Source organism: Motacilla alba, chromosome 5 (genome assembly GCF_015832195.1).
Source record: "Motacilla alba alba isolate MOTALB_02 chromosome 5, Motacilla_alba_V1.0_pri, whole genome shotgun sequence".
NCBI lineage: Eukaryota > Metazoa > Chordata > Aves > Passeriformes > Motacillidae > Motacilla > Motacilla alba.
In genome coordinates, this window is record NC_052020.1 from 30770462 (window position 1) to 30793936 (window position 23475).

The 23475-nt window shown below is 36.5% G+C and overlaps 2 protein-coding genes across 8 annotated transcripts in view; one reads left to right on the forward strand and one right to left on the reverse strand.

Annotated features, from left to right (window-relative positions):
* The window catches only part of CHRM5 (cholinergic receptor muscarinic 5), an 83674-nt gene that overhangs the window by 10656 nt on the left and 49543 nt on the right, over positions 1 to 23475 (reverse strand). For 3 of the 7 annotated variants that reach the window (XM_038139168.1, XM_038139166.1, XM_038139165.1), the window contains one exon: positions 16000 to 16197. The exons of the other annotated variants lie outside the window; for them this stretch is intronic. The gene's annotated coding sequence lies outside the window, so the exon portion shown is untranslated. The remainder of the gene's footprint in view (positions 1 to 15999; positions 16198 to 23475) is intronic. 7 annotated transcript variants of the gene reach the window in all.
* Positions 1 to 23475, forward strand: part of AVEN (apoptosis and caspase activation inhibitor) — an 85974-nt gene that overhangs the window by 1321 nt on the left and 61178 nt on the right. The window contains exon 2 of the mRNA XM_038139171.1: positions 18861 to 19041. Within this exon, the coding sequence (XP_037995099.1) occupies positions 18861 to 19041 (181 nt within the window). The remainder of the gene's footprint in view (positions 1 to 18860; positions 19042 to 23475) is intronic.

Consider the following 23475-nt stretch of genomic DNA (forward strand, 5'->3'; position numbering starts at 1 on the left):
ACCTAATGCTAATTGGTGTTGGCAGCACTGGGAGTCCTAATGTAGATGGACCAGATGCTACCCCAATTCCAGCATCATGTTGATTAGATTCACTTTGACTTTTATGATGCCATGGCTTCAATTGAACCCACCCAGTGTTTTATCTGTATTAGAACTCCCATGCTTGCTGGTGGATATAAAAATATAAAATATTAATTTTGTTATTGTATTTAGATACATAGCACTCATGTTTTGGGAGGTGAAAGTTACGGCTCGATTGGTACAGTTACGTAGAATGCTGGTCAGGGCTTTTACATGTAAGCAATATAAATTGCTGAATTCTCACTGACGTCTGGGGACGGGTTTGGATCCTGGATGTAAAACAATAGTGTTCCCTCATAAGCTGCAGGAGCATGCAGGGGAAATTCAGCACCTCTGTGTATTAGCTGGGGAAATTTCTATCCTGGACTGATTTTTTTCCCAAGTCATTCAACGCTGCAATTTAAAATGTTTCTTTTGGGACACATTAATGTATGTTTTGCCACTGCTCACTTTGTTATTGACTTGGATATGCTCTTTATCTTAGCCTAGCACAGTGACTTTATTTTTGGCCAAGGCTATTATGATTTGGGACTTTAGAAGTGAAACAATAGCTAAGATTTTCTGAGAACACTGCTAAAGATTGTTGTGTAATGTTCTTCCTCCACTGGAGGGTTTTGACGTTAAGCACCTGCCACAAATTTTGTGTTTAGCAGCTTGGATGGGGCTGGCTTCCAGCAATCCAGCCACAGCATCAGCAGCTGTGCCAGCCTGCAGCTGCTGAATTTTAGTGCTACCTCTGAGCCAATCTCATAATTCACCACTTCTGGAGCAGAGAGAGCCTCCTCCTTCCATCAGTGTAGCCAGCATTTATCTGACAGAGAGTTGCCCTCTTTTAATCTAGCTCCTTAGTGTTCTCTGTGTTCAGCAGAGTGACCTGTATTACAAGAGTGCACCACCTCAGTGATAGGATGCTTGGCCCAGAGTAAGCATTTTGTGTGAGACAAGACCCTTCTGTCTTTCAGCAGCAGGGGGCAAATCTTCTGAAGTGGTGATATGTGAGTTGCAAAACTAGGAAGTCAGGCAATAAGGTAGGGATTGTGATGGTCTTACACATTCCCTTTCCTTACTGTGTGCTGAGATGCTGGGCTCTTCTCAGAAAAACCTTTTTTTCTTTTCTTTTTTTTTCTTTTTTTTTTTCTTTTATTTTACAGTGAAGTAGAAATTGGCATTAAATTGCATAATATTTTGGCAGCAATATTTCTTAGTCAATTGCATTCACTTAAAACCACTGTCTTAAAATGTGTTTTGGATGTTTTAATGGCTCCTGAGCTTGCATTTGAAGCTACAGGAGGGCGTTATTTCTGACCTGTACAACAGGGAGAAGAAAGTGTTGTGGCGGCACATTCAATGTGCAGTTTTGTGGGGCACAAGAAGACTGGACATTGTGTGCTTTATGGTGCTGCAAGGGTCCTGTAATTCTTTGGTTTTAGTCATGGGTGATCAGCTGTGTTGTTTGCAAAACCTGCGAAGACCCAGAAATTGCTAAAAGAGTTCTCCCCTCCTGAGCTATGTGCTAAGGGAGAAAGAGATTAGGTGTTGTGTTTGTATTCATGCCCTGCATGGTAGATCCAGCTGTGGATCAGAATCTTAGAGAAGAAAGCTTCACGATTTCTGTCAGCTCTTGAGAAGTTGGCTCTCTGAGTAAATTTCCAGCTCCACTTTCGAAACAAGATGCTGCCTCTCACAAATATGAAATTGCTTTAGAAACCATGAGAAAAAGTGTTGTTATTCCTTTTGAAGAGGGAAAAGGATCTTCCAGTTGTTATGTGTTTTTGTAACTCATGTGCACATTAACTGGTTTGATTACTGAAGATTTTGTGTCCTCCCTTCAAAAATGCATATCTAATTAAGACCAGCTGGTTTACCAAATGGCATATTTCTTTGTAGATCTGTCATCTTGAATAATTTTCCATTGTTTCAGTCTGCTTTAGCTCATCTATGCTACATTAAATAAATAAAACACATTTGAAATTAGTCAATTTTAGTAAAATGTGGCATTATAATGCTTAAAGTAAATTGACATCCCACTTTTAGACTAACTCAGAATTCATGCTTTATGTATTGTCAAAATTTTAAAATTGCTCTCTTTAAGAGATACAGTATATTAAAATAGAAACAACTTTCTGAAATTGTGGATTTGAGACTGGCTTTTATTTTGATGGTCCTTGGCCACACTTTTTGAGGGTTGGTAATGCTTTAAAGAGATTTTCTTTTGTTCTTTAGGTTTGTTACATTTACAATTTATGAAGTATTCTTTTAACTTTCCATTCAGTGATGGAGTGTGCATGTGATGCATGCTACTACTCCAGTGCAGTTGGAATTGGCAGGTCTGTTTCAATGTTCCTTTCCTGGCTTTGGGCAGTGCTGCAGTAAACATTTTATTGTTCACAAATGGATGTTAGCAGATGGATTTTAGTGCAGTCTTTCTCATGTGTGGTTAATTTCAAGATGGCATCACATTAATTTAGTGTTTACTATATCTTTATTCTTATAGTCCGTGCACATATAGAAGTGATCTAAGAGAACATCAAATGCTGTCAGCATCAGATACATTTTCCTAATTAGTATGAGCTAACTGTTTACCATCTAAGCAACTTCAAAAAGCAGGTGGGAGGCACAGGAACAAAAGTAACAGATACAGGTGTATTTGATTTCCTTTAGAACACTGTGACAGAACTTGTGCAGATAGAAGAATAGATTTCTGGATTTTGAAGACAGTAAATCTTCTGACATTTTGTGTTAATGTTCTCAAAAACAACGAGAAAAAACTTATTTAGATTAATGTGCATCAATTTGTGAGCTGTACTTAATTGCTAATGCGGTGTGAAGAGCTTCCCTTCTCAGAAGTTTCTCTACTGTGATGGTTCAGTGTCAAACTGGTGTTTGTTAAATGGGATTCCGCAAGGTTTCGTTCTGTATCTACTCATGTTCAGTTTTCTATTAATAATTCCAGCAGGGAGGGATTAAAATATACAGTGTTAATATTTGCAGACAGTGCTAAACTGGCAGGAGGGTGGAGCACAGAACACAGTCTCAACAAATGGAAGAAACAGCCTGCATTTGGGTGTGATTCAAGGTCAAATATAATACAACCACATCTACATAGGAAATATCCATAGCAGTGTGTGACTGATTAAGGTGCAATTTTATAGAAGAGAACTGTCGGCTTAATGGATGAGAAGGTATCAATTAGTGATGCCATTACATTGAAGAATTAGTTCTATTTTTGCAAGATTGGGACTAGCTGGGGAAAGTTCAGAGGGAAGGAATGAAGAAATATGTAAAGAGGATGTGATCAAAGAGGAAAGGCTGAAGAACCTGTACCTTCTCTTTTTATTTTATTTATGTATTTAGTTCATTTTTTTAATCTGGCAAAGAGGACACTTTGGACCGGCCTAGTTAGCAATGTTCCATAGAGTAAAAAGGTTGCTGCAAAGAGATCCATTTTAGGCAGGACAAGAAGAAAAACATTATTAAGAAGGAAGAGGTTTAACTGGGGCCTTGAGAATAAAATTTGTGACTGAAAGATTAGATAGCTTGTGTAGCAAGTACATGGGAATCAGGACAGAAAAATATGTATAATGAGGGTTACTGAGTCTACTTAGTAGACCTGCTGTGTAACCACTTGTCACAGCCCTATTTATTTTTCTTTTATTTTTTCAAGGCTGTCTGTGCAATGGAAAAGGATAAATACTTTTTATACATCCAAAGTTAATTTATTCTTTTTGGATGCTAGACAGTAGAGGAACCTGTTTTTTTACAGTGGGACTCCAGAGTTTCATAATATTCTCTAATTGTTTAGTGTGAAATGGTTTAGTGATATTTATTGTTATTCATTCAGCATATTTTACCAGCTTTCCTGGTGATATAACAGGAGATTTGTATTGAAAGCATCCCATTACACAGGTGACTATCATTGCTGCAGAGCAAATTCATGTCTGACTCTTTTTCTGTAACTTCCTTGGAAAGAGCTTGAGGGTTATTTTTTTAATATTTTAGATGGCTGTGCATTTCTGTCTTCACCTACTTAAATGCTTTTGTTCCTCTTTTCTGCTCTCATGTCTCTGGGGTAGTAATTTGGTAGCTTTTTGGTAACAGGTTGTCCCAGATATTTTCTAGCTTAAAGAAGTAACTTTACTGGCTGCATATTTGGTTAATTGTATGAAACACAGCTTTCAATCATAATCTTATTTAGATTTAATTATCCAGTAAATTGCTGTGGATTCTATTCAGAGGAAATAGAAAATCATGATTATTTGGATATTGGGGAAGAACTTCCAATCATATTTAAGTGAAGATTTTAGAATTTCGGGAAGAACTGAAACTCTGGAGGGTGAGAATGCATGCATCCATGCACGCATCCATCCGGGGCGATGAACCGGTGCTGCGAGGTACCAGTAGGTGGTGCAGGCAGCCCGCCCCTTGGCGCTGGCACCTCCCGTGCTGGGCCGGAATTACTTGGTGAAGAGTCAGGATGTGTGCACATCATGGGGTTGGAATGTTCTTCTGATCTCAGGGTGATGTTTTCTGAACATACAGCACAACATGTGAAAGTCACTGTACGTGTGTTATTAGGACTTGGCCCATGGTCTTTGAAACACAGCTGTGAATAAAAGTTATTTGTAGGAAGGGTACACTTTGTAATTCTGAGCTAAAAATCTTGTTGTGCTACTGGGATGAGTATTTGGTCCCAGACAGCACAATACAGGCACTTGTTTGGGTACATCAAGTGAGAGACAGTAAGTATTTCTGCTGAAAAATCAACAAATTTGTAGAAGTGATGAATTTGTTTAAAAAGTTGTGCCATGCAGTGCTGCTACTGTTTTTCCTCACAAAAGAAACTGGGTAGTTTCAGGAGCCCTGTTTTGAGTTTCCAGGCAGCCTAATAGTGCTGCCTAGTCTTTTGTAGCAGTCAGAAGGTGTCACTGTATTAGAAAAAGAACAAATGCTGATTGATTCAGTGGTGATTTAGACTTAAAAAAAAATATGGCAGAATATTTCTTACAGGATTTAAAGCCTGTGTGATTCAGTGTTCTATGGTAAGGCATAGAGGGGGGTCCATATATTTCCCATTTATTCTTTCATGTATGCAATTCCTTTGTATTATGTATATGTGGGAAGTCTGGGGGGGAGGGTTGAGTTTTTCTCTTTTGTTTGTTTGTTTTATTTTTGAAAATAAGTCTTCAACTCCTCTACAGGTGGACGCTGTAATACACTGCTGTAAAACCATAAATCTGCTGGAGTGTGTAAGAACCTTGCCTTAAGGTCCTGTTTCTATTCCTGTTTCTCTTTTCCCAGAGGATAGTTCTACATTAGAGACAGTTCTACAGAGGTAGTTCTACATTAAAGAGCCTGTACAGTCTCCCTCCTTAACCCTGAAGTAGCCAGGGTCTTTGTTTTGTAGGTGATGCTACAGAATGGTGATGCTGCCCTACAGTTCTTCTGAGGCTCTTTCACTCACCTGTTGTGAGGCCTTGAGTTTTTTCTGATTGCCTTACAAACTAGGAGGTTTTGCTGGCTTGGTTGTTTTTTTGGATTTGTTCTGGTTGTTGGTTTGTTTGCCCCCCCCCCCCCCCCCCCCCCCGTTAGTTTTTTTTTCTTCAGTGTCCTGTTTCAGACTGCATTATTCACATTATGCTGGTTTGCTGATTTCACTGGTGTACTATGTTCCTGTTTAATTTGTAGCAAAAGGTGGCACGCTCATGGAAGCAACAGAAGTGCAAATGATCCCATCCTCAATATGTCTTTTTCTTCCACTTCAACAAAATGGTTAGCAAGGATGTTAAAAGGATTATTGTTTCAGAGTAAAATGTTTTTGTAAAGACAAAATTTAAAAAAATAATTGTGACAATGAGAAAAAGTGGTTCCTTTAGTGAGTTTGGTGTGGCTCTTAGCTTGAATTACTGTCAAGGATGGGGTTTTGATGCAAATTTGCTTTGCAGGTTACACTTGGGTGTAATATTAGTGGACTCAGTGTGATTTCACTCCTGATGGAGTCAGAGTTCAAGCTGTCCACCAGTTGTCCTGACAGCTGAACAGTCTGTACCTCCCCACTGCAAACTGGATTGCAGAGTGCTCCTGCAGTTACTACTCTGTGTGCACCTAAGTTGGCTCCCCAGTGTGAACTGTAGCATATAAGGATATGATGGGCACATAAAATCATGGCATTGTAGTGCATTCCAGCAGGTACAGCCCAGTCCTTGCTGGTAATTTGGATATGTTTGTGCTCGCAAAAGGTTCTAAATTACTTTTAAAGCTTCTTCACAGCAGTGTTAACATCATGGTCTAGGAGCATCATTGTGTGATAACTCTTATTGTTCAGAATTATACTCCAGACCAATAGCAAAATAAAATTAAATGTTAACATCTTTGGATTTTAAGTGTGGCGTTGCAGTATTGAGGACCTTGGACAGTGATTCTTCACTGCTGTCTGAAGGTGCATGTTGGATTTAGGGAAGCAAATTCTTTAAGGCTATTTAGAAACATATCTTTCACAGGATTTTTCCCTCTACCCTCTTCCAAAAAAGGCTGGAGGTGAATGAGGAAGGGATGTCATAGGTTTGAGTGGTGATTTCTAAAATGTTTGCAGTAAGTTGCATTCAAATTTGATGTAAAAATAACAAAGGTTGTTTTTTGAGTGAATGCAGTGAAGCATCCATGGTATTATACCACTCTGGTATAGTTATGAAGCAGTTTCATAATGATGGTTCAAATATGAAACAACATTGCAACACTGAGCATCTCAAGAGGCTGATAGTGACAAACATGGAGATGCAATACACAGAAGTGGAGTTTTCCACTACCACTTGATAAGTTTTGTTCTGTTTGTGTAGCATTTTTTGAGCCTTATTTAATGTTAGGCTTTTTACAGATGTTACTAGATATGAGTAATGTTTTTTTCTTCAGCTGTAAATAAGAACTTTTCAGGATCTAGATTTTTTTCTTCTGGTATTCTGCAACTGCAGTGATGCTTTTCAGAATATTTGGTTATATGAGGTTACAGTCACATGACTGTATTTGGTATATTTGGTTATACCAGGTTACAGTCACATGACTAATCTATTAGAATTACCTGTAACAGATTTTAAAAATCAAGGAGAGAGAAATTTTTTTTGCTTTTGAAGTTATTAAGAAAGTTTCTAGAACCATGCTTTGTGACTGTTGAAGTAGTAGCAATTTTATGTAGAAGCGTCAAGAACAAGTCTCTTTCTTGTGTACTTGATGAAATGTTTTTGCCTTTAACTAGAGCATCATTCCTGTTAGGCAAAACATTGATTTCAGAATCAGATATCTCTCTTGGCTAATTCTATCTTTAGCTAACTCAGAGTGCTGAGTTCCAGTATCTAACATTTATGAACCAGTCTTAGTATTTCATCCCTCTTTCAAAAATTCTCATCCCGTACAATAAAGACTAGAAGCTTTTTTCTTCATGCTACCTGTTCTCTCAGCTGCCCTTTCTGCTAATTAAGCTTCTCTTCAGCTTTGGTAGATCTCTCTAAAGGTCACCAATAGAGCAAACTAGTGAAGAGGATTACTCTTTGTAGGGATATTTTTTTCTTTTCAAGAAAGAACCTTTGAGTCAAGGCTCTTCCTTCCTCAGTCTAAAGGGAAAAAAAACCACCAAAAAAGCTTTCGCTTTTTCCTTTTTCCCTCAAATTAAAAAAAATTGTTTATAGTTGAAAGTTGAATCTGTACTAGAAGAACTCTGATACCTAGGTGAACAATAAGAAAGCAAATTGTTTCTGAGAGGCAACATTGAAAAATCACTGAAGGCTCACTACAAATTCATCAATAGGTCACTATGTCAATATGGAAAGACTGTGAACATACAAACATATGTGTCACCTCTCCTCCATTAATACTTTTATAGAAATAATTTTTAGCTTACTCTGGTGTGTGTCTCTGTAATGATGGAATTGATAGAATGTTTAACAATATGATTTGATCTTATTAGTACTGTTGACAAATCAAAGTGCAATACACAAAATATTAAATATTGAGATTTTTGTTTTGTCTTTGCATTTCATCAGGTGTAGTCTGGAAAACATGGTGCATAAAAAAAAAGGATTTGCAAATATCTATACTGACTTGTTTAAGCTGGCTGCCAAGAATTGCAATTAAGTGACTGTTATAAATGCTTGTTTTCTGTTGAATAATTGAAAGGGGAAAAAATCTTATTTAAATTACATGAAACCCTGAAGGAGGAAGTATAATGAAAAGTGATTTAATTATTTTCTGTGAGACAGCAAAATAGACTGATGACCTTATCAGTATTTGTTTATTTTCTTGCCTTATTGTATTCTTTGTTAGCCCCAGAAAATACTGGTTATGATGCAGAAAAAACCTCTCTTAATAAGGTAATGTATTGTTTTCAGCTCTTTCAAAATATATAGCAAAATCATCCTTGTGTGTGTTAGTTTACATTAGAAACAGTTGTGGGTAAGAACCATTAGCACTGATGTTCTCTGGTAAAAAGGCAGGCAGGGGATACAGAGCTGGTGTTGGATACAGAGAGGACACGATGAAAAAGTTTCAGTCTGCAATGACTACTGAGGTGAAGGATTTGAGGATGTGGAAAAAAGTTCAATCTGCGATCTGTTTTCTTCCCAGTTTCAAATACAAAGTGCAGTGAAGCTATTTTTTTGCTTCTTAGATAAGTGACCTGCCAATGAACTTGAAATAATTTTTAATCCAAATTTTCCTCAATTCCCTCAATTTCCCTCAATTTTTTTCAGACCCTTTGTACTTTATGTACAAACATGATGATATTGTCATGAAGAGAGTAAGAATGAAAGAATGAAAGACTGAAAGACTGACATAAAGTGTTACATTCTTGTTCTTTTTTTTTTTTTTTTTTTTAATGTGTGTGGTGATTGTGCATCTGCAGGACACATAGGCCAGCAGCTTCTCAGGTTCTACTACTGGGAGTGTCCAGGTGCTGTATAAAGTAGAATAGATCTGGCTGAGGAAAGAGGCTAGGTCTCCCACTCCAGTGTGTAAACCCACCGTATTCTCATGGGAAGTGGGAGGTGCAACTTGGGATGCATTTGTGCAGAAAAGGGAATTGAATTTATTTCCACTTTCTGGATAAAATGCTGTTGTTGTGCAATATCTGAAGAAACATGGATTGTATTTATTTGCACATCTCTTTGCTTTGTTTTGGCACTCCCCTCTCTTTTGCCTCAGTCCCCATCTATTCTCAGTTCATTGCAGGACGAGCAGAACTATTTTTGCTGGAGAAAATGTTGTTTCTGTCCAAAATGCACAGCTTTGAGGCCAGGTGCATGCCACACACTGATGATAAATAATTCTGCTTCTGACTTACCTGAGTCAAGACAGTGTGATGTCTCTACACCTTTTATCATTGATGTGTAGACACAGTCCCCAAACACACTTATTAATTCTCAGACTGTGGTATAGGAGTTTGAGAACATGCTCTGGGATACTACTGCCTTTACCATCTTTGAGCTATCATACTGAAAGGGCTTGAAAATGGGGTGTGTGGTGAGTAGCTGCCTTTTGTTTTGGGGCAGCATCGCAGAGACACATTGTGCATAATACAGCTGTATTTTAAATTACTGTGCTTGTGGATTCAACACAAGTCTATCACTTTCAAAGCAAACCCACCACAAATCAGACATTTGGCCATAATTTGCTACATTATGGGACAACACCTTGCACAGTGCCTGAGAGAACTCCAGATGATCTGTTCTTTTTCAGCTGAGTTTGTTCTAGGAAAGGTGCTACTGACTTGTGCGAGGCAAGTTGATAATGGAGGGTGTAAGTAGCTGGGTTTTTTTCACCACTGGGGTATTCTGTCAGGGAGGTCCTGCCTTGACTGTAAGGCAGGGATTATAATCGCTTAAATTCATAAACTTGATGAATTACTATTTCACTCTTTTCACTGATGAATTACTATTCTCCTTTCCTGTATCACTGAGCTGGCTGGTTTGCAGATACCTAAGAAAATGGATCAGCCTATACATTTCTCACGTAATTTAAAACACAAGGAAGAAGAAGGGTTTTGGAGTCTGTCAAGTAGGGAGTTAGTACTCTCTGCATCTTTTCTGGTTTTCCACTGTATAAAGAGAGAAATTCATTGTAGCATTGGTCTCGGAAATGCTGTTTAAAAGTCTGTGAGTCGAGAATAGCATCTTTTTGATGTAGCATTGCTGTAATATATGGTTATTTTGTTTAGCATGACTCAGTTATTTTTATAATTGATCTAATTCAATTTAGCTATCCTGCTTGTTTGTTTCTTGATATAGGATTTTGCGTTCTGGGTTATAATTATGTATTTTGTTTGCACATCAGACAAACTGCTTTTTATCCTTGGTATCTTTTTAATAACTTGCTGTTCATTGATTTACTGTGTGACTCTCTGTTGATCTTAAAATGTGCCCCTTTTACTCCCCTTACTGAAAATATTGTCAAATCAGGCTATTTGTAACTCAAGTTTTAGTGCTTCAACATGCCATGCTGTAAATGTAATAATGCAATTCAATTTGCAAAATGCATAATGGCTAGGTCTGCTAGTTTGTTGATAGAGGGGTAATAGAGATGTGAGGTTTTTTGGTAGCATGTGAAATTATATCTATGAAATGGCAATACATTAGCAATGAAAGATGAAAAATGTCACAGCTATGCTACTGCCAATGTTGCAGATGCAGTGAAAGGGGTGAGGAAAACAAAATGCTGTTGCCTGGAATTTCTTATACAGGACCTTTATAGGGTTTCAAGTTGGTAGAATGTCTCCTTTTGCAGCTTCAATTTTCATTATGTAAATATTTATATGTTTGGAATAAGCTATTATTGTGTGATGATTGATCTGAAAAAGTGACAGATGTTGGCAGCTTTAATTTAAAATCAGGATAGAATTTCCCGCTGTGAACCGAACACCAGTACTTGTATATAGAACCTGTAAAATGATGCCTTACACATCTGAATGAATACTTTAAAACCAACATAAATATTTGTAGCAAAGGATTTTTTAAAAAATGTATGACTTTTACAAAGGACACCTCTGTGTCCACATGTATTATGTGAGTAGGACTACTAGTAGAGAATCTCTAAGTCTTTAATGAGGAGAGAAAACAAAATTTACTTTAGAAAAAGGAGTTTGACATTGCAGGAAATTAAAACCAAGGATATGGCTTTTGAGTACACTCAGACAATCTAGCAGATAACTGCTGCCAGATATGAAGGAAGGACCTGCTTCCCAGTTCCCATGTTCCCATGTTTCATGGCATGCTTCCAGCCTATCTAACCATTATTTGTGCTTGTCTGACTCTGCTGTGAACTGACAAAGGAACTGAAGCTGGCAGAAGATTAGAAGTAGAAGAGAGAAGGAAACTATTGATTAAGTTTCCATCAGTTTAGGGATACTATTTCAAACAATCCTGTTCTGTTTGGTGTCTCAGAATTTTTTCTTCTTTAATGCTGTGACAATTGAAAATAGAACAGTGTGGGTGAATATCACTAAGCTATTTTTATGTTTTGAAATACATAGAGAAAAAATGTTTTACTCCTATGTGTTTTCTTTTTTACAAAATAGGTGCATTTTAAAAAGCCCTAAACTTTTAACTTGTTACTATGTCTTATCAATTATTTTTTTAATTTAAAGGTAGGCAATTGTTTTGTTGTTATTAAAATGTGAACTTTGGAGATTTCTTTTCATGTGTAATACAGTAGAGCAGAAATCTTTTGAGAGGTTATTTGGGGGGGGGGTTGTTTATTTAATTTTTCTATTTTCATTGTGGCAAAAAATCAATCTGTTGAGAAATTTTGTCCTGTACTTCTTGCATGAGAAGCCCTGAAGCTGCTTCTTGTTGTTTTTGATCTTGGTACAGTTGCTGGATTTTTGTTGGCTTTGTTCTCAAGCTGTGTGCATGTAGGGGTTGCTAAATAAACATTAGACTTGTCAATATAACTAAAGTCTTCTGCAAACCTTGCTCTTTTGAGCAGACTTTGTTCCAGGTTTATGAAATAAACTTTCTGAGTTAGAATCAAATTTTCCTCTGTTCTGCAGATGGATGCTTTGCCTGAGCTTTTAAAATAATTTGTTGTGCTTTTACTTCATCATTTATACAGTTGCAGAACTACGACGCTTTTCAATATGTAGAAGTTTATAACAAATATGTTTATTGAGAGAGGCTCTCTTACCTATCGCCTCATGAAAACTAGTAAAATAGCAATATCCTTTGAAACATCACTTATTTAAGGGTTGAGGTGAATATTTCCCCTCAATGAATTTTGCTTTCTTGATGTTACAGAACTCCTCATGTGTATTCTTTACAAGTTCTTGTTAAAGCTGTTAATACAACTTCTTTTGCAATTTTAGAAGTGCTGGAATAAAACAGCAAACTGAAACACTGAGGATTAAGTAGACTGTTGGAGGTTTTCAAGCCCTGAGTAGATAAAGCCCCAACCTACACGGTTTGATTTCAGTTTTGACCTTCTTTTGAGTAGGCGGTTGGACAAGATGACCTCTTGCAATCTCTTTCAGTTTGGATTACTCTATCATACTGTGACATTAACACATAAGAATTGAAACAGTTTCAGGGTATTGTCAGTCTCTAATGCAGCTTGGGAAACTTCTTTTTAGGAACAGCAGATTTGGTAAAAACAATTATCTTTCTCCAGAAGATTTCTTTAACCACTCCAGAATATAAAGTGTAACTTGGTTTTGGAATAAGACATGCAGCATTCACATATGTAGATCCATATGTATGCAATGTATAAACCTTTTGGTTTTTGCCAAGTACAGCCTATACATAGGAATAATCAGTAATCTTACTGAAAATGCTGTAACCTTTCTGGCAATGTGCTTTATAAGGTTTTCTTGAAACCTTTTATTTCTGTCAAGACAAACGCTTCTATTTTATGTTTGCACTTGTATTTTTGACTGATGTTTGTAAGACAAAAATCAGCTTTTTAAAGTTACTGACAATTCGAAGGTAGAAGAGCTGCCAGGTTTGTGCGGGTCCATATGATAATTTTGTATAAGTTGCTTGATGGGTTTACATAGTTGCCAGTAACTTTCATAAAACCATTTCCAATGAATTAAAGAAAAAATACAGTTGAATTTCTGTTGGTGGAAATGTATTAGCCTGGCAAGTTTAGAAAATCAAAAGTCTCATTATCTATAGACAGCTGCTGGACAAACTTCCTACAGACTCTTTGTTCACAGCATGGGACAGCCTTGGAGAAAAGAGGCAAAGGGCTACTTCTACAGTTAATGCAACTTGTTGATACTCTACCAAATTTTCCAGTTAGTGCAGAATGAGCACTGAATTTATAATGATACTATTCTCACAACATATCCCATCAAGTATCCTTCAGTTTGAAGTTTTAATCTAAATCAGAAGAGTGAAATTTTAGCTAGTGGCTTTGTAGTTTGGAAAATCCTGTATTTAATGAGCAGCACCCTCAAATATGCACTTTCTGAAATAAATAATTACTTGGCAGGCTTTGCCAAGAACAAAGTCTTGCTAACCTACAGTGCATGGTTATTAAGTTTAATTTATCTACAAATCAACAGTTTTCAAACTGAGTCTCTGAAAGCTGCAGTATGAAATTTGAGCAGCATGTATTAGATTGGTTCATTTTGCCCCTGTAAGGCTCTCATTCAAAGGACAATGTGCTAATCATGTTCTAGCTGGTCATGGAGATACTTCTGAGAGGGCAGTGAAGAGTGAGCATCAGGATTTATGGATTCTTTTCTAGGTCTTTGAAAGAAAAGGTGGTCTGCCATTTAGATCAGTAGTTACAAACAAAATAACCAAGCTGTTTGCCTGTGGGGCACTTTCTTTTTCTTTGTGTCAGTGAATCTAAGGGAGATATTCAGCTCCTAATAGTTCTCATTTCGATTCAGTGAGGCATAAGTTTTGTACAGAATATGGCTTTAGCTTGTGGAAATGTTAATAGTGATTTGTGAGAAAGATGCAGGACACCTTGTAGCCCTGGTGCTTGATCATGTTAAAAATTTAAATAGTACCAAAATATTTTAGGAGGTGGGGTTTTGATCCAGCTGCACAGCAGGGTCTGCTTCCATTTGCCATAGCTCTGAATATAGTCTGTTTTTCTTTAGTATACCATACAGTTCATTATTTAGAGAGTCTGTTAAATTTCCACCACAATAAACCAGATGATGCATTCCTTTGTCAAGTAATTACTTACAAAAAGAGGGATATCTATCTATCTATCTATCTATCTATCTATCTATCTATCTATCTATAGGGTTTTTAATTAGTTAAATGTATAAAATAAAACTTCTAAAGATTTTTATGCTATATATAACTATCATGAGGTATTAGCCTATCTATCATAGTAATACATAAATTAAGCTGTTAGGGAATTCTTCTGTACCTTTTTACATTTAAATATAAATAAAATGCACGTAGTGAGCACTGATGCTAAAAATTGAATTCTTTTTGAGATTGCGTTGTATCTGTAATGCACTAAGATAATTCCTGGTGTAATCCCATTGCTCCTGTTTGGTTACACTACCACACTACTCTACACTACAAATGGTTACACTACTTTGAACCATGAAATATAAAGCAACTATGTCTTTTCAAGAGCAATTTAAGTCATTAAAAAGTGAGTGTCTCTAACAATAAAGAGTAACAGTCTTTAACATTTCCACTTTTGTCTACCCAGAGGAACCACTAAGAAGTCAGTATCAGCCAAACTGCCTAACTAATTTATGTGCATACAAGTCTCCATATACAGACTTCTATTCTGTGAAACAATTTAGGGTGTTGAGATCATGAATGGCTCTGCTGCTTAATTATTAATGGTTTTTTGACCCTTTGACTTAGAAGTCCCTTCTGTGAAAATTTGGCTTTAACAGATGCTGCCGAAGTTAGGATGAGGACCAAAAGATTGTCTCTGCATATACACCTTAGTATTTTAAATATAAATTAAAAAAAAAAAAAAGATATGTACTTATTCGTGATGCAGTTGATAATCTGGATCAGATTCAACCCAGAGAATATTTTGTCTTGCTAGCCTTTTACCCTGATGAGAAGAGAAAATGGGATTGTGACATCTAGATGAGCTTGAATGTCCTTGCGCTTGACCATAGCTGTACAGCAGTTTCCATGAAGGGAAGAGGGAATCAAGACAGAAGTTTATTCAAGGAATTGGTGTGTGCTGTTGTTTGTTGTGAGAGCAGCTAATGTAGGGAATAGGCAGTGGTTGTGGGTGTCCATGAATATGCAGGAGTTGCTGTATGGCAGTGACTGTTTATTGTGACTCTGAGTGGATATATATGATGTCTGGGGTATTGTAGGTGAGTGTCCCTAATAAAGAATGGAAAAGATTAAGGAAATGTGAATATGTTGTAGCTGTAATATTCAAAACAGTGATACAGAGATTAAGTAGCAAAGGGGAAAAGTAGCACTTGATAGATACAATTTTCAAGAGTTTCTAAAGATAATTTGGGAAGGAAGTGAAGAACACAAATAGCTATGCTCTTTCTAAGAGATTAACAAAAAAGCTCAAATGAAGTTTGCATGCTGTAAAGTGACGTATTGGGAAGAGAACTGGGAGGAATGCTGCAAAATAAATAAGAACGGGTATCTAATAATGCATAATACCTACATGATAGGGAACAGCAGTTGGTCCAAAGAAAGGTCTGATGTTTCTGTTACTGTAGAATTTTCTAAGTACTGACAAAGATGAAGAGTTTTAAATTTTTTCCTGCAGTGTAAACAGAATTGAACAGGAGGAAGGCTATAAGATCTAGCTCCTGTGCCTTCCTAAGGATAATAAGTACAGTTTTAGAAAGTCTTAATGGAAGCTCTGACTTTTAATGCACTTTGAGTTTTGTTTTGTAAAAGGGCTGTGAGCTCAACAATTCTTGTTGAGTGCTTGGACACATGTACTTAACATGCCAGGACTGATTGCACTTACAGTGAATAGTGGTTGAGTATTTGAAGCAGGATGCAAGAGGTCACTGTTGCACTTTCTCCATTGTGTACTTTGATCCAAACCACTCTGTGTTCCGGGGAAGTGCAGAAGGATGACCCCAGGGGAAATTACTTGTTCAGAACAATGTTTACTTCATTTAAGCACTTCATTCCTGAACCATGTGCATCAATGTGTTCTCATCTGTAAGAAAAGTCAAACAAAAAGCCCACTTTCCGATATTTTCTCAATACCAGACTGTCCCCAACCCTGTATGTAAAATTAGTGTACCTGAAGTATTTTTTTCTCTGTTAGACTGCAGAGTGTGGTCATTTGTGCTATGCACTTTGCTCTCCGTTAGAAGAAAAGTGCAGTCACAGGCTCTCAGGATAAAAATGCATAGCTTGGCAGAAGACCACAAATTGTGCAAGTTACTCTGCGGGGGATCTTGGTCCTTTCACTGTTGTTTGAGTGCTTTAGTGTTTAGGTGGAATATTGCACTCTTTTTTTTTTTTTTGTTCTTCTGATACCCAAAATAGTCTGAAGGTTTCCTGGTTTTGTTCATCTCGGTTTTTGCATGCTTTGCACACTTTGAAAATTTCAATGAAACGTGCAAATGGTGATGCATTATTATCTGGAACTGAGGCACAGCAGATAGATGCTATACCTCCTGTGGTATCATGTTGTGTTAGAACACTGAGCAATAACATATAGATAGCTTAATACTATTTAAAGGCCTGTGTTTTTCTCCTTATGTGAGTAACAGTTTTTAAAGGTTATATCTGAGTTGGCTTCTAGAATTTGTTTCAGCTTGTATCTTTTGTTGTTTGACAATGTGGCAAGAGGGTAGTTTATTTCATTACACATAGGACAGATGTTTGCTCTGTACTGATTACGACTCATTTTCAGTAAGGTGTGGTGACGATATTAGTAGCATATAGTGTAGCTGAATAGGCAGCTAACAGAAAGGTGTTTAATGTGTATGTTTATGAGTTTCTGGGGTTAATGCTTGGTAGCTGTCTTGTGAGATGGTAGAAGCAAACTATTTTCTGAAGTTTCATTGATAAGTTTTTTAATGAATTTGAAAATTTTAACACATCTTTAAATTGATTGAATGTTGACTATTCAATTCTGATTATTTGCAGTTTTGTTTTGTAGCTTGGTGGTGCATCATGTAAGATTTTCCATTAAATATTTATTGGAAATGGAAGCAGGTTTTTATTTGAAGTTTACTTGTTTTAACAGTAAGCCTCAGGACAGTACTTGGGGAGCCAGGTTGCGCAGCTGCTGTTAATACTCCTGAGAATTTGTGGTTTATTTCTTGAAGTTAACAATTTCACTTCTAAGAAGTGAAATTTCCTTGAAGTGCACTGTATAGAATAGCTAATAACAGAAAGTGGAAAAGAATTTAGTGTCGTTTAAGATAAAACATTTGTATCCATACTAGTTTACTGGAAGCTTGTTGAACTATGGAAGTGGTACTCCTGGATTTTTTATGTTTACAGCTGAAAGGAGTGAATTCTTCAAACAGATCTATAAGAAATAATTATCTATAATGTCATAGTTGCTTAAGATGAATCTGATCTTTTCTTAAAAAAAAGTGCAAAACTGATCTATCTTTGTAGCACAGTTCTTGCTTTGACCTGTGAATTGTATCAGCTCCAAGTTATTTTGGGCACTGAATTTCACTAGGTTTGCTGGATTATAGCAAATCAATAATTTCATAGGAGAAGAATAGAGAAGAAATAATTTTTTTTTGGAAAGTGGATTTGGCCTTTGTTGTATGGAAATTATAGCTCTGCCTCAGTTTCCAGTAATGTAGTTGTCACTTCATCCACTTGCTCACATAACCAACTGTTTACCTACAACAGCCATTTTAGTGTATTTATCTGATGAATACAAAGGAAAGAGAATTTACCTGAAAATTGCACAGAACCAGTTAGAATGCACAGAATATTTTCCTTTCTGTCATCTGTTTGACACCTGAGCGTGCGTTTGTGTAATTGTGACAGATTTAATCTCTTGCCTGTTGAGTGCTCCTCCCTCCAGGAAGCAAATCTTCATTTTTGTGAAGCAACAGTCATTTCAGCTAAAGCCCAAGCTCTGGGAGAGCTGCATGTGTAGAGAATTCAAGACAGGGTAGAGTTTTCCACAGCCGTTGTGTACTTGTGGCAAATGCCTATTTTGCTTGTATCTTAACTTGACTTTGTAATGAATTCTCCTTTTGACCTAGGACTTCTTAAGAGGTTAAGATTAGTATATTGACTGCTAGCAGTGTACTTAATTTTTTAAATTTCTATTTCCATAAAATAGCTTTCATGGAGGAAATTAATTTTTAATAATTTTTCCATATTACTTGACTCTATAGTTGGTTATAATGGAAATTCTTACATAAATCACCATTTTGAAAATGTTTTTCTGCAGAACAGAAATTTTTTTCCTATTCCACTCTACAAACAATGTTTTTTTCAGTTAAAACCTGAATAACTGCAACACTTGGACAGAGACACTTGGTTTCAGTTCTTGGTTCCACTCCCTATCCATTGCTCTCAGTTTTAGAGACAAGGCCATTTTGAAGTCATTGTGAATTTTCAGAATAGGAGGAAAAGCAGTGGGACTTGTATCAGTGTCACTGATTGATTGTGTGTAGGAGCTGAAGCTTTACTCAATGCTTTTAGTTACATTCTTGATGAATTACATACAGTTCACAAAGATAGTAGCACCTAAAATGTATGTGGGGATCCAGATGGATTTGTCTTTTTGGGTTTTATTTCTGTGGCTGGTATTGTTGGTATGAATGATTGTTTAAATACAGAACAAAATGCTGTTAAGTTGCAATGGCTTAACTGTCCATTTGAATGTCGCAGGTAGAGGAGGATGATGCTACTGAATCACGACATGAAGAAGAGAAGGAAGAAGTGAAATGCTATTCAAGAAGAAAAGTATTTTCTAACTGGAGCCGCTATGAGGATACAGAAAAAGAGGGACAGAATGAAGCTGGGGAGTCACAGAGAGGAACAGACTTCAGTGTTTTGCTTAGCTCAGCAGGTAAGCCTTTTCCAATCTGTAGGGTTTTTCAGTTTTGCATTTTGAGACATGACTACTTTTCTGGCTGTTGTCCTTGATGACAAAACTCCACTCTAGAATACCATTCCTATCTGCCTCAGTAAGTCTGTATATATATTATATAAGTCTAATGTATTTTAGAGTGTTGAAAGTCTCCATGGGTGCAGCCTCATAGCATACAGGCTGCATGGAGCTGTGACAGATGGGGAGTAAGAGAGGGATGCTGGCTAGTGCATTTATAGCCTTCTGGTGAAAAGATGGGTCCGAGTGTGTGCAGCATCCAGTAACGCTGAACTTATTCTTGCTGATCTTGGTTATTGGGTTGCTTTCCAGGAAACAAAAAAGGTTGCTGGTATGACTAAACACAACAAACAGCCAGGCAGCTGTTTGCTCTTGTTTGTTTCAACAGAGGTTTGTGATCAGCACTGTAGAGATTTGTGCATAAATAGCAAGTGTTGCTCTCCTTGAAAATAACAAGCAGTTGTTTTCCTCTGTTTAGAGGAGATCATAAAGGAGGAGGTGGCGGGACAGTCTGTACTAGATGCTGGGATTATTCAGCCATACATTAATAGTATAGGGTTGTTACACTAGAAACAGTTACCTAAAATTATTTTAGCAACTCTTGATGTGCCATTGTGTTGGAATACCATTCAATAAAAAGCTGCAAACAATGTATTATGGCAGTTTTTGTAGTACCTTGGAAATTCTGCAGTCTCTCAAATCTAAATAATTGGATTTTTCAGTCACAGCTTGTTAGGGTAAGATAGAAGTTAGCTACAGTAAAGAAAAAAAGAACAGAGATTTGTTTCTTTGTGCAAGAATCAATTTCTGAAGTTCTGTTTCACATGAACATTGTAAAGTTGGGCCTAAGCTTTCAGGTTTTAATCACAGTATCATGAAATGTGTATTAACTTCTCTGAATCTTGTGTTGCACAGCAAACAATGCTGGGGTCAAGGCACATAGTATGGATCTCAGAAATGTGTATCTAACAGAGTCTGGGGAGCAGAGGTGGTGCAGTAATTCAAAACTTTTTAAAGCAAGAGACCTGTCCTGAGCTGCCATATCTCCATGGTTCAGCTTTTTAATAACTTCAACAACTCAATAGTTAGCCTTCAGAATGTCTTTGAAATGTTCTGAAGAATAGTACTTTTGAACTGAGGATATAACAAAATATGATTTAGCTCTACTAATTTGTATTTTTCATTAGTTATACTTCACCACATATATTACCTCTCCCTTTATTTTACTCTTAGATTCTCTTAATGCCATAAATGATAATATTGGAAGGTAGTGCTCAAATATTCATCCTATTTCTTAATTCTGATCTTTGATTTAGAGAGTGCTTTATTTTAGGATATATTGGTACTGTTCTCTAGAGTGAAATAAATCTATAAGAAACTGCAGTGGAATAAAGTACTTTGTTTTGGAGGAAGCTTCTAAACAATAATGCAGATTTCTTGGAGTGACATAAAAAAACAATTTGTGTCAGCAATGTTCTTTGTTCTTTAGTTTCTTTCGTTGATGTGTGAAAACTGGGAATACAGTCATTTATTTGTAGTGGTCTGAGAAGAAGCTCACACATCTGCTGTATTTGATAATTGCTGTTGTTAGTATATTGCTGTTCAGCATTCTGAAGATGCAGAATGAATTCAATTTAATTGCAACAAGCAGGTAGGGAGTACGGGAGAGGGAATAGAGTTAAATTTCCAGTTTTTCCTTAATACCAAACCTTTAAAAACTCTTAAAATCTTGTTATTTACTATTAATGCACAACTATGTAATTAATACAGGAAGTTAAGAGTTCTTTAGCAAAAGCTCAGATTAAAAATCTGTTCTATGTAACGGTTAGGTTCTGTAATATTGAATGCAGGGTCCTAAAGAGAGTTTAGTTTAGTTCCATTTCCCTCAAGATAAAACTTGTCTTATTCCAGAAAATATGCTGTTAATTGAATGAGATAGCATAAAAAAAATCATTTGGGATAATTTAATAAAGACAGAATTAATGCTGGTGACAAAGTTAAATGGAGGAATTGCTGATGTCCAAGGAATTAAAAGTCTTTGGTACTTATTTGTTAAATATCATTTATAAGTGTGTCTTAGTGTAATTCCTTACTTAAAATCAACCAAAAATAGCAAAAAGAGATATTATGTGATATGGGTGTCAAGTTGATAATTAGCATTAGAGCTTTTAAATCTAATACATAAAATATTACTGTTCCTTGAATTAAGAAAGGAACAAAATTATGCATTATTGTGCTACATTTTTATTGTTAGCAGAGGAAGGTGGGAAGTGGAAGTCTGAGGAGAAGAAAAGAGTTTGTAGGTACTTGAAGAGAATGTAAAGTAAAAAATCTTTAGGATTTTTTATGTTACATCTTTCAATAGGTTCTGAAGACAAACACTGTGTTTTTAGGTTTTTGCTTGTAGTTCCAGCTTTCTCTGCTTCATGCCAATCTCAAGTGTGGCACTGACTCTCTCTTTTCAATCTGATATTTAGGCCTGACTAGTCCCTTGTCAAGACTGTCTCTTGACTGCATGTTCTTTCTCTGCTATCAGTCCTTGCCTGCCTACTAATTCTTCTCACTCTTCCTTCCTTCTGTTGTTTTTTTCTGTTTGTTGATTTCTGTTGGTGGATCTTTTTTCAGCATTTTGTTGTGAGCCAGCTCCCTCCCATATATATTTATTAAAATCCAATTCTTTCAAATTCTGTCAGATGCAGAATATCTCATTCTTACCAGTCCTGGTGATCCCCAAGTCTTAGTTGTTCTGCTTGGCATTGCTCATTTGGTTTCATTCGCTACCACATCTTGTTATGTTCCTCTTAGTTTCTTTCCTTGTCTAGTCAATCCCAGTTTCTTCTTTCGAGCTTCCAGTTCTGGTCTCCCTTATAAACTGGTTTTTCCATCTTCTCTCCACGTTCTCTGTCAGTATCCCCAAATTCCTACTCAAGTTACTCAACAATATAAAGTGACTGACCATTGTTTTCAACTGTGTTAGGGATATCACCATAGGTGAGGCTGCAGAAGTATGCAGGGTGACAATTTGTGGTCAGTGTTCTACCTAAAGCCTGTTAAACGCAGACTTGTACCATGGAAAATCTGACTCTCACTCAAAACTGAAATTAGGAAGAAACTTAATTCTTTTGCCTTGCACATTGGGGTGACATGCAGAAGACCACTGAGGAGGTAGATGTGGTGACTGTGGTTGTTAAGCTTCAGCAGATCTTGTAAAAATTAGGTACAAACTTGGATTTCTATAAGCCTGTATCTCGGCTAAGTTAGGTCAGATCTTTCACAAAATGCACAGAGCATACTTCTTTCGTGCAAAATCATTGTGCAATCTGATTTCAAGTTACTGATTTAGGGCGGGAAAGTGGTTACAGTTTCTCAAGTGCTTGGACACAAAAATGTTCAAGTCATTCTCTGGGTTCCTTTACAAGGTGATGGTAAGAGGAGGATAAGGAAAAGCCACCTGAAGCAGACCATAGACCATGAAAATTTCATACTGAATAGTTCAAAAGGCAGCTGAAAATAGTCTTAAGAACTGCCAGGTTCTTTGATAACAGCTGATGTCACTGGCCTAAAGGAAATCCTTTGTTAGGGCTTATTGTATTTTTGTGTAAAATAGGTATCCTGGGTTTAGCTTAAGTTGTTAAAAATGTTTCTTTTTTTCAGCATTTAAAATTTTGTTTAATTTTAATTATCTTGAATATAGCAAACTTTTCCGTGTTGCTTTTGTCTAGCTGATATAAAATACAAGTCCTATGTGAAGCCTTCAGGGAATGGTTGTTGAATCAATTTAGTAAAAATGCTGTTGAAGCATAAAGAGCAAGAGAAGTGGAAGTGATAGGATAACGTTACTTTGCAAGCAGAATCTTGCCATGTTTGAAAAGCTGCCCTCGTTATTTGAAAGATGAGGGTTAAGCAACCTACAGTAGACTTCAGTTATTCATCAGATTTGTGGCTGTTAATAGATTCTTTAAAAATGTTTTTTAAAAATATCATCATAGACCTGATTAAAATGTATCTAGGCACTTGATTACTTTTCTTTAGATGTGGTAGGCATTAGCAATAAACCAGTCAAAGATTGCCAACATACATACCTCAATAACAATACTTGGATTGCAAGATGATGCACTGTCATGATGAAAAAAATATTGTTTTGGACATGAATTTTTTCACATTTGATTTTTTAGGCCATGGCTGAATAATTCTGGTGCATTAAAGATTAAGATGGAGAAATGCTGTGCAATTCAAATAAAACTGGGAGAATGGTTTTGGTATTGTAATAATACATATAATTTATAATAATAATAATAATAATACATATAATTTCTGTAGGTACCTAGTAGTTAAATACAATAAAAATGTAGAATAAAAATCAAAACAGTCACTGGAGCATAATAGTAATGAAGA